We start from the raw sequence: 10,691 nt of genomic DNA, 5'->3' as shown, positions 1-10,691 counted from the left end.
GCATGTTCTGAGAAAGTACCTGCTGTAAGTGTGTGTCAGAGTCGGGTTGGGAAGGTCTAGCTAGGGAACTGGCTTTCCTGTGCGGTGGCTGTGAGCAGTCTGCGGTGCGCGGCTGTGCTCTCCCTGTGGATTGACTTCAGCTCCGCGGCTCCCGCCGGCTTTCCATCGAATCACTCGTGCACGGGCAGCCCGAGGGGCAATCCCGGGTCCTTAAGGAGAAACACTCATCGCTGGGACTGCCTTGAAAATTCAGTTTCGTGGTTGTTGAGGTGGGTTTCTTTGTAAATTTGGGGCTTTGTCGTGTGTTTTTTCTAAAGTTATTTGTTATGGTAACTTGCCGGTAATGTCTCAGCGGTCGGAGGATTTTCGCCGCGTTGAGGTGTGACAAGCGCTGGGCAGCGACGTAACCGGCATGTTTTCCGCCCGGGGCTGACTCCACCTCAGCCGTCTCTGCCCGGGCCCGCCTCCGCCCGGCGGCTGCCCCCCCGCAGGCCCTGTCCCGGCCGCGTCCGCGGGGCTGCCGGCGGCTCCGCGGGTGGTGTCCCGGCCCCCCCCGCCGGGCCGCGCCGGTTTCCCAGCGCCCCGTGCGGCGCGGCGACGCCCGGCGCGGCCCTGAGGAGGAAGCGCGGTCTCGCGGCCGCCTCCGGGCCCGGGTGCTCCTCGAGATGCCGCTGCTGGTTAACGGTGAACGGATCGACGTGACCCGGCCCACAGGAGACATGATCCGTGCCTACCCGCACCTCGAGGTGAGGAGGCGGAGGGGCCCGGCGGGGCCGGTGTACCCGGGAGAAAACCCGGCGCCTCGGCCGGGCGGAATGGGTGCTGGAGCGGGGCAACCCCGGGCTGAGGCTGCCCGGGCAGGAGCCGCCCCGGGCTGAGGCGGCGTCCACCGCGGCGGCCCCGGGCAGCAGCTGAGGCGGCGTGCGCTGAGGCAGCCCCGGGCAGCAGCGGCCTAGGGCTGAGGCGGCCCCGGCTCCGCCGCATTGCCCGCGCTGTGATAGTGGCAAGACGCGGATTGACTGGAAACACGTAATGCCGGTGTCCCCGGAGGAGATCTGTGGTAATGCCCGGAGGCGGGGAGCGGCCGGCTGCCGTGGGAGCTGTGTGCCGGGCCGGGCTGTGCCTTTCTGTGGGAAACAACAATGACCGGTGACAGAAGACAACTTCCCTGAGGGTATTGACCTCCCTTGATGTAACTCTAACGGTGGGCTTTGAGCCAGGAGCTGCTGCGCAGAGCTGACTGGGGGAACGTTTCTCCTCAGCAAGCATTCTGTATAGACCCTGGGGGCCTTTTCCAGATAATTAGTGCAAAGTTGGTAAAACTGTGAGGTGGTTTCTGAGCCCCGGGAGGGGAGTTCGCAGCCTACTCACGGTGTGTGTGACAGAGCACGGGAGCAGCCTCAGCCCAGAGTCTGGGTTTCTACATGCTGGGCAAGCTAACAAGCTGCAGTATTTTGATAAGAGCTAAATAAATACTCTGGGCTGTAGCAGCAGAAAGATGAAGCTTTTACATTTCAAAAGTTTCCTGCCCCAATGAAACTTCCAAGGTCAGCTCTTGGAAGTCGTCTTGCCTGCTGTAATCTTCTCTCAATCTCCCTGCTCTTTGCTGTATGCCTCCATTTCCTTACCTATAAACCAGGGGCAATGGTTTTACCTGTCTGTGGAATGGTGGGATTTAAGAATCAATTAGATGAGTGTCAGGCAAGCAGAAAATGATCACAATTCAGAATACTTTCTAATACAAAACATGGATGTTTCTGATCTGTATCCCTTTGCTTTTCAGAGGTTCTATCAAGTAATGGATACACCTGAGAATTCAGCCTCTGTAGTCTCTGTTATAATTTATCTTTAGGAAAAGGCAAAACTTCTGAGAAGTCAGCCTGCTCAAGTTGTGGAACCCAAAGGTCTTCTGTATGTCCAGCAGAGAGAGTTTGCAGTGACTACCCCTAAAGATGGTATGTAGGAATGTACACTTTTTTTTCCTTCTGCTGAAGCAGGGATTGTGAGAGCAGAGTTCTTACAGTGTTTCCCTCCTTTGAAATAGGTTCTGTTTCCATTCTCGGATCAGATGATGCAACTACCTGCCACATAGTTGTGCTCCGACACACAGGTATCTTTAAAGGGTGTCCAGGAGAAAACCTGCGTCCCTGAAGCAAGGAATCAGTCTTGCTTTATGCTGCACTTGTCAAATGAATTGTACTCACACTTATCTAAATTCAAACCCCAGAAGTCACGTGGTCTAGTAACTAAATGAGTTATTTAAACAGTTGACACGTTCAGTGTCAGAGGTTCCATGTTCTGGTCACTGAATGAACAGATCCTGTATTTGATCTGCCCCTGTGGCCAGTGGCAGTTGCAGACCTCGGCTGTGTTTGGCAGTTTGGTGCTTCAGGCTTTCGCAGTAACAGAGGTAGAATTTGTGGAGAGACAATCACTATGTGCTGGCATTCCTGACTTGAGGGACATTGCCTGGTCCTGGGTTCTTGTACCCTTCGCACGAGTCCTGCTGATTTTACAGCAGGGCACATGTGACTACTGTCACATGCAGTCAGCCTCCGCTTTCCTGGGAGGAGCTGAGCTGGTGGTGGCTGTAGCTGTTAAACTAACAGTGTGGCTGTTACATGTTTCTTTTACAACAGCATAATGGCCTCCAGCAGTGTCATCAGCTGTCTTCTGTCTTCCTCAGGCAGTGGAGCTACCTGCTTGACACACTGTGATGGATCAGACACGGAAGCTGAGGTGTCGCTCATCATGAGTGCAGTAAAATCGTTCTCTGGCACCACAGGATGTGGCAGGTCAGCTCTGCTCTTAGTTCTTGTGTACTGCAGTTTCTAAAGCAGGGAAGTTCTGTGTGATAATGTGGGGTTCAGACAAGGTAACTGTGCAGGAAATCTCTGTTGCTCAGGAACCACGTGCCTAGTGAAACCAGTTTCCTCAGGGGTGATTTTAAGGGTTATTTATAGCAGTGGTTTAAAGCATGGTTCTGTTCTGAAGAGTGTCTCTGTTGGGAGGTTTTGTGTTTGTGCTTTCCCAGTTAGCTTTTGTTTCAGACGTGAGAGTTCTTCCCAAGAACTGGGTTGGGTTTATGGTATATTTTTCCTTACAGATTGTTGGTCTTGCCAATTCCTTTTGGGATCTGAGAATCCAACTTTTTCTAAGTCCCACTTTAAAAAAAAAATATAACTAAAAGGAAGTGGGGACAGGTCAATGGAGAAAAAAGCTCTGAAATGGAATTGGGCAAGCAAGGTTCTTCATGAGTGTGGAGGTTTTTGCCCCTGCAGTTTGATGAGAACAAAAACTCAATTAACTTAGAAGATACAGAATCCCCAAGGTTGGAAGAGACCTCAAAGATCATCAAGTCCAACCTGTCACCACAGGCCCCATGACTGAACCATGGCACCAAGTGCCACATCCAAGCCTCTCTTGAACACCTCCAGAGATGGTGACTCCACCACCTCCCTGGGCAGCACATTCCAATAGCAAATGACTCTCTCAGTGAAGAACTTTCTCCTCATCTCTGAAGGCTCATGATTCATTAGGCTTTGCCCTCACATAGACACTTCTCAGAGAAGAACCCTGCTTTGTGGTGAGTTGTGAGGAGGTCTCAGGGGCAAAAATCTTTCACGTTGAATTAAACCTTTATGTGAAACTGAAAGGTGGTTACTGAGTTCAGTCCAAACCAGAGGTGTTGACTATCAGAGATAGCACTGGGTTAGAGAAAATTGCATGCCTGTGAGTTCCAGATTTGTGCTATTCCCTGTGTGGTTCCTGCAGCCTTCAGAATGGAATTGCCATGACTTGCTATGCAATAGAAGCCAGCGTGGTGCATGTGACTGTAACCAGTGAGGCTTCTCTAACAATTGCTTTGCAGTTTGGGCTGGGGATGATTTTGTAAACCTGTTCATTTTGGGATGTCTTTTTAATTTCCTGTTGTTCCATCTCTGTTAGGCTGGAAGTGCACCTAGTTGGAGGTTTCAATGATGATAGGCAGTTATCACAAAAACTTACTAATCAGCTTCTTAGTAAGTTCACATTTTTTCCACTCTCATGTGCAAAAAAAAATAAGTAGTTCTGACTGGCTTTGGGTGAAGTTTGTTTGTAATCTGAGCCCACTCTCATTTAATGGAGAGAAATGTAGACTTCTTTTGAAGGGTTATTTCTCTACCTGAGAACTTGATGTGGAGAGGGGCTGGATTTCTGAGGCTTGCATCTGGCCAGCGTTTGGGGTGGAGGCCCTAAGCTTGGAATTTCTGCCCAGCTTCTGTTCAGCTGTAGAACTGGGGTGCAGGTCAGCTGGGCTTAATTCCTGGCTCTGCTGTGGATCTGCACCTGATCTTGGTCAAGTGTTGCCACTGAATGAATCTATACACCTGGGTGACTTTGTTAGTTAATATTAGTGTGATGAGGTAAAATTCAACTATTGTTTGGAACTGTCTGATGAAAGACATTGCATCTGCTTGCAAAATCTATAGTCCAGAGACCTGGGTGTGGTGCTTTACAAGCATAAGGAGCCAGCCCAAGTGCTCTGGCTTGTGCTGAGCGCTTTCTGAGGGTGGAGGAACCTCAGCCCTGCTTCAGCTGGGGAAGGGGCAGGGATGGGGACAGAGGTCAGGACTGCAGGGAGGTGACCAAAGGGATAACTCGGAAAGAAAACCAAAGTGGTGAAGGTCTTGGGATGCACCCACTGCACTTACTGAGTCCTGTTGTGTTGTGTGCTGTGTGGGAATAAAGTGAATAAAGTGCTTTTTTGCCTTCTGATACATCTTTCATGCATCGAGTTTAGAATGTGAAGCCATAGCACTGTGCTGCTATTAGAGCTTTGATCAAAAGGGGAGTTCTAGTGTGTGGGATGTGGAAAAGCAGGATTAATTTACAGCTAATGAAAGGCTGGGTGCTCTCACTATGTATGTAGCACTCTAGGAAAATACATTTAAACATGAGCTGTTCATGCATAGTGAACTAAAAAAGAGCTGATGTGATGCCAGAGCTAAACTAGTGCCAGTTAAATGAGTAAGTGGCACAACACTTTGAGCATGCTTTGCTATTACAAGTGGCTACTCCTTGTATGTCACTGTCACGTGTAGTAGCTGTGGTTTTCATTTTAAACAAGTTACTTTGAAGCAAATCTGCAAAATGCTTTTTGCTGTGTTGCCTTATCAAGAACAGTGGGGCAGGGATCTGCCCATCTGTTCTGCAGTGCCCAGCACTGGTAATGCCCCCTCGCCTAGGTACAGCACCTGCTTTGCCATCAGTCACTCTTACACATTGCTGCTGTCGTTGTTGCTGTAGGAGCATTCGATCTCCAGCCAGATGATGTTCATTTAGTGACTTTCTGTGTAACAGGTAAGAAAATGTTTCCTTGGCCTTTGCAGTATGGAAATGCAGGGGGCTTTCCACACTTTGCTTTAGCAGTCCTGTGTCGAAACAATTTGACATTTAAGTTGTGTTGCTGGTAGTGTGTGCATGCTGATGCCAAACAGACAGTGCAGCAAGGATTCCCTCCTTAGCAAGTGCTGCTGAAATGCAGTTGATAGTAGAAGCACCTGTGATCATGACCAGGTTATTTTGCTGCCTTTGTCCTGTGGAAAGAGGCTGTGTGTCTCTGGACATCTGTAAGAGGCAGCTGAGAAAGGCACTTGGAGACCTCTGACCTGCCGGGTTGTCAGACCTGCCTCCCTGCAGGGCCCAGTGAGTTCATAAACTCAGTCAGTTCACAGCGTGTGGTGTCATGAACCAGAGGAAATAATTTCCTTTACTTCACATCACCTTCAGGTCACATTTCACTGCTGTTGATGACTGACATCTTGGAAGCCTGCCATCACTGCATGGTACATCTTCAGTGTTGGGGGGTTTCCTGTAAGCTGCCTGTGCCAAGTGGAGCAACAGTTGGCTGGAGCTGGCCACAGTTAGGAGATGAAGAGTTGTTACTCTTGAGTAACAGTTGTGTTACTGATCTGTATCACCTTCATCATATTTCTTTTAGGCTTCTTTGTTGTTTGTTTGGGGTTTTTTCTGTCTTTACACAACATCAGTTTTGTGTTATGAGGGAAGAACAGATCTAAATGAATGCTGCTCAGAAAAGAAATCCAAAGGGCTATCATCTGACTTTTTTCCTTACAGAGCTCAATGACAGAGAAGAAAAGGATATTCACTTTCCAATCATTTATGGAATAGGTGAGTTACATTAGAATTATTATTGTAACTGGATTGCTTCTCAGATGCCAGCAGTAAAGGCGCTGCTTACAGTGAGTAGGTAAAACCTGTCCTACAAGACAGCTGCAGCTGCTGGATGTGTAGGTCAGAAACGTTTTCTTCTGGTACTGCAGCTGGAGAGGTGCACAGGTGGCAGTGGCTGTGTGCAAATGCAAGCAGACTTTTTCATTTAACTGTGGTTATGATTTTGTCAGTATCAAGATACTGTTCTAACCTTTGGGTTAGAATCCAGCTGCCTTTTTACTGTGCATTTTGTGGGTGCTGTAATTAGTTTAATATCTCTAAAAAAGTTCTTCTGGAATATTGAAATGCTGCCAAATCCGAGGAAGTAGGCATAAGTTATGGGGGCTGTGGTACTGAGAAATACAGGAACAGTATTTGATGGGCTCTGAAGTTCCTGCAACATAGTTGTGTGCTCATTTTTACCCAAGTGTCTGTAGGAATTGATGTGTGCTGTACTTAAAATCTTATTTCCTAACAGCTGTGAATGTTAAAACAGCAGAGATTTTCCCTGCAACCTTCCCAGAAAAAGGGCCCGACGAGGATTTGCGCTCAGCCCATGTTTTAACAGGAGCACCAGTGAGTAAAAGTGATGGGGGAAAAAAGTTAGAGGAAGAAATACTCTGGTTGTGTCCTGTCAGTGACAAAACAAATGAGAAAGAACAGAGGCAAAGGATGTTGGTGGAGATCAAACCAGTGCCCCAAGGGTAAGCCTGGCTTGGAAGCACAGCTCTCTGCTGTGCCATTCCCACTAGCCCTGCTGCTATCAGCAGGATAACTTATGTAAAGAGATTCAGGCCACAGGCATAATCCCAGCTGTATCTTTCAGTTCTGGGGTTGCTGTTACAGTTTAATGTCTTCTTTGAAAGAATAATTGGCTGATTTTAGTGCAATAGGAATGAAGTGGGGCTGAGCAGGCACACAGCTTGTCTAAGACAGAAGCTGCAGCTCCAGGCCTTCCAGATGAAGCAAATTTGCTGTCTCGTTTGTCTGTGTAAGCATTGGCTGATTCCTAAGGCTGCTGCCTGTGTTGTTACAGCTGACCAACATCTATGATGCAAAGATGGAACAGCTCCATATTGGGCCTTACTTCTGGGCGCCTTTCCCACATGTGGATTTCTGGTTAGAACAAGATGATCATCAGATTTTACAGGTACCTGAACCAGACTGTTTTTCCTCCTAGCTGAGTGGAGAGATGGCTATGTCTGTCAGAACCTCTCCCAGTGTACTGCTGGGGCAGGTGGGGAATAAGATTGTTAAAAGGCAGAATCTTTGAGAACTTTGTGCTTGGCATGTCAAGCAGCTCTTGCTCCCATCTTGTTTTTCAGAACCTCTCCACGTCACCCCTGGCAGAGCCACCCCACTTTGTTTCTCACATTAGGTCTACATTAACGTTTCTAAAAGAACATCCCTTTCCATCTCACTCGCTGTTTCCTGACAGGAAACCTCGCCTCTACAAAAAAAATGAAGAAGGGTTGTGGGAACAGGTTTGTTCTGATAAGATCTAACCTGGGACCCAACACCGTAGCTGCTTTAGGGAAGCAGAGTCTCGCAAGATGAGTTGCAAAAAGCGAATTGCTGGTCACGAACTCCACTGTTCCTGTGCTTTCCACAATAAAATATTTTGACAGAAGTAACTTGCTTTTTCTGCATTGCTTTTGTAGGACACTCTGCTACTTTGAAGTAGGCAGTTGGCTTTGTTTATTCTCCCGTGCTCCCCTACAATCCTGTGAGCAGCACAGAGGAAGAGAGAGAGAGCGCCAAGAGGCTGCGATAGGAAGTCAGGACCTTGCTCTGCCCTTCAGAACAGGATTCTTCCACACAGAGTGAAAGGGAGCTGCAGAAACTTACAGCTTACTGAAATGCTGGGAGGTGTCCTTCCACAATAACTGAATCCCAAAGCAGTAATTGGAAGAATCTTTATTGAAACATTCAGATAGTATCTAAAGAATGATGCTCATTCCAACAAAACTACAGGTTTAACACTTCCAAATATAAAAACATTAAAAATTAATTCTTGTGGTGGTAACTTTATCCCCACCAACTGACTCTTATTAACATACTTCATTGCACCAAGGAAGCCAATCAGGAAGACTATAGTCAGCTTAACTGTTTTTGCACTTCAGAAAAAAAATTGCACTCTGACTTACAGAGGTTACCCCAACAGCAAAAGTAACCTTGGCTCTGGGACCCCAGCCCCACAGCAGCTAGAAGCTGGAAGTCAAATCAGGTGACAGTATAATTCACCCCCCTCCCCCCCATGTTTTCAGATGATCAAAGCAAGCCTTGCTACCCCTACACCCATTCTGCTGTTAATTTCTGTCTTCTAGGGGGAGGCAAAACCCAAAACCCAAACAAAATAAAGGAAGCAGAGTACAGTACTTATGTCCAGTTCTACAGGGAGGAGGTGGTTTTCCCTCAGGCAGGAGGCCCTATGGAAAGCAAGCTTTGCAAAGGTCTCTTTTCCACAAGAGGCTCCAGAAATTTGCAGCAAAGCAATTAAAAATACTTGGGATGGGGGAGATTCCTCACCTTTTGAGTTATCCAAAGCTTTGCTTGTGCATTAGTCCTAGACACCATGGAGTTGTGCTGCAGTGTAATAACCTGTATCATCTGACTCTGTACCATCCTATCATAGGTAAGTAACTGGTATTCAAAAAGTAAGTGTTGAAACCATCACAAACATCTTGTTTTGTCAAGCTTTACTACAACTACCTTTAAAAATACACAACAGAAGGACCTGCAGTGACACCACATAAAGTGTTGGATAGTGTTAGGTTCCTAAGGGCCGTGCAAAGGAAGGTGCCGGGGCCGTGGCGATGCTCTCCAGTGGCAGAAGCGAGAAGCCGTGTCAGCATGCAGAGGCACCGCTGCTCTCTACAAGGCTAAAGACTCAGCACCCCACTCCCCGTGGCTGAATGGGGCACATCATACAAGAGCAGGAACAGATGGGTGATGGCAAAGTGACTCCTATGTACAGGGGCACAGGTCCCTAGTGTTCATTGCACCACAACTGTTTGGCAATGTTCTTTGTAAGGTTAAAAAAAAAAGCAGCAAAAGAGAACTAGTGTGACTTCAGGAGAGGTTTGGCAGGAGGCCTAACTGACCTCTAGCTCTTAAAAAGGTGAACTATTGGCAGTTGATTAGTTTTTTTAAGTGTATTTTATGTAATAAGATCATTTTACAATTACTGGGTGCAGCTGTATTCTTGATCTTGTGTATGGCTGATTAATTGGTTCATTAGCAACTATTACCATGCTTGGATTCCTACAGAAGGATAACTGCCAGTTGTTCTGACAGATGTTGATGAGCACTCACTAAATTGCACTGGTACTTTGGTGACATGGACAGGCAGAGGATTAAGGGAACTGTAACAAGGTAAGACAAATCTCTGTCCCATAGGGGGGAGTTTAAATTTGTGCAAAACCCCAGGTGATAAGTTACAGTAGTCATCACTGTACTAGCATGTGGCACTCTTCACCTAAATGCATCATTAGTACCTGGCCTCCCGGGGCACAGGTCTCCTCTGCCCAGTCTGCAGTCCGTAGTCTGGATTTTATCTTTGACTTTCTTGTTCCTCTGCCTTTGTGCAGTCATGTGGCAGTTTGTCTCTGTGAATGTCCTTAGTGTCTGTCTCTGTTGCCTGTGGCACCTCCTTCTGCTCCTCTGTTTTTTCTGTCTCCAGAGGTCCAGGGGATAGAGTTGGGGGTCTCTGATCCACCTTCTCCAGGTCATCACAGTGGCTGACTGAACTGGTCTCACTGAGTGCATCAGAACTTCTTAGAGACCTTTTAAATATCTTCTGACCTGTGAAGTGTCAAAGAGCAACAATTACAGGATACAGTAATCTCCAGGTCAGTTTCCAAGTACCTGAATTGTCCAGCTGTGAAGAAACAGATGTTGCTGGGTGCTAAGCTGTACCCAACACAACATGCTTCCCTGCTGGTACAGACCACTGTGCAAGGCAGTGGCACCTGCCTTTTTACCCTGCGTCACACAGAGGCTCTTAAAATTCAGCTGGAAACCAAGCTGCCTACGTACACACTGAAGTCATTATAGGACAAGAAGTAGCACTCAGAATCAGAGTGGAAGCCACCAAGTCAGAAGAGGAGTTAGAACTGTGGCCAAATCGACATTGCTTGCCAATACAACTACACAGCAAGTGCCACAGATTTAAGGAGACCTCCACTTTGTCCACAAAATAACTGAGTAGCACCAGAAGGCTCAGATAAGAAGATTAACTAATGCACACTCATGCATTTCCAACACAACCTCTGGCTTGACTACCTGTAAGTTTTAAACTCAACCACCTCATAATGCTCTGACTTCATAGCAGTTGTCAGTTAATGGGATAACAACTTCCTGAAGTCCCAGGAAGAACTGGAGTGAGAACAGATGCCATACTTAAGTTCTCAAAAGTCCTGGTGGACCTAAGGCACTGGCAGCCAAGCTTTAGTTCCAGGTATCAAGAATGGAAC

General features: G+C 47.4%; 2 protein-coding genes across 6 annotated transcripts in view; one reads left to right on the top strand and one right to left on the bottom strand.

Annotated features, from left to right (window-relative positions):
• The first annotated feature begins 586 nt into the window (after positions 1 to 586).
• NTAN1 (N-terminal asparagine amidase) lies at positions 587 to 8,719 on the top strand. Of its 2 annotated transcripts, none has more exons than XM_068146880.1 (10): positions 587 to 746; positions 1,853 to 1,955; positions 2,045 to 2,110; positions 2,687 to 2,795; positions 3,949 to 4,022; positions 5,290 to 5,343; positions 6,121 to 6,174; positions 6,695 to 6,792; positions 7,253 to 7,366; positions 7,878 to 8,719. In XM_068146880.1, exons 1-10 carry the CDS (start codon positions 666 to 668, stop codon positions 7,893 to 7,895), a joined length of 771 nt encoding a protein of 256 aa, XP_068002981.1. In that variant the 5' UTR covers positions 587 to 665; the 3' UTR covers positions 7,896 to 8,719. The 2 variants fall into 2 exon arrangements, with proteins under 2 accessions (XP_068002981.1, XP_068002980.1); XM_068146879.1 differs by lacking the exon at positions 7,878 to 8,719 and adding an exon at positions 7,542 to 7,867 and having other exon boundaries at positions 589 to 746.
• The window catches only part of PDXDC1 (pyridoxal dependent decarboxylase domain containing 1), an 83,218-nt gene continuing 80,637 nt past the window's right edge, over positions 8,111 to 10,691 (bottom strand). For all 4 annotated transcript variants that reach the window (XM_068146877.1, XM_068146876.1, XM_068146875.1 and 1 more), the window contains one exon: positions 8,111 to 10,020. In XM_068146877.1, the coding sequence (XP_068002978.1) occupies positions 9,770 to 10,020 (251 nt within the window). In that variant the 3' untranslated portion in view covers positions 8,111 to 9,769. The remainder of the gene's footprint in view (positions 10,021 to 10,691) is intronic.

This window comes from Melanerpes formicivorus, unplaced genomic scaffold, assembly GCF_026170545.1.
Source record: "Melanerpes formicivorus ecotype bairdi unplaced genomic scaffold, bMelFor1.0.p_v2 SCAF_14, whole genome shotgun sequence".
Taxonomy (NCBI): domain Eukaryota; kingdom Metazoa; phylum Chordata; class Aves; order Piciformes; family Picidae; genus Melanerpes; species Melanerpes formicivorus.
This window is presented reverse-complemented; position numbering and strand designations above follow the sequence as displayed.

Excerpts from the sequence above, each read along its gene's own strand:
- NTAN1 (XM_068146879.1), top strand. The coding sequence starts at position 666 with ATGCCGCTGCTGGTTAACGGTGAACGGATCGACGTGACCCGGCCCACA. Across the intron at positions 4,023-5,289 it reads ACTTACTAATCAGCTTCTTA|GAGCATTCGATCTCCAGCCA; the intron begins GTAAGTTCACAT and ends TTGTTGCTGTAG. Across the intron at positions 6,175-6,694 it reads TCCAATCATTTATGGAATAG|CTGTGAATGTTAAAACAGCA; the intron begins GTGAGTTACATT and ends ATTTCCTAACAG.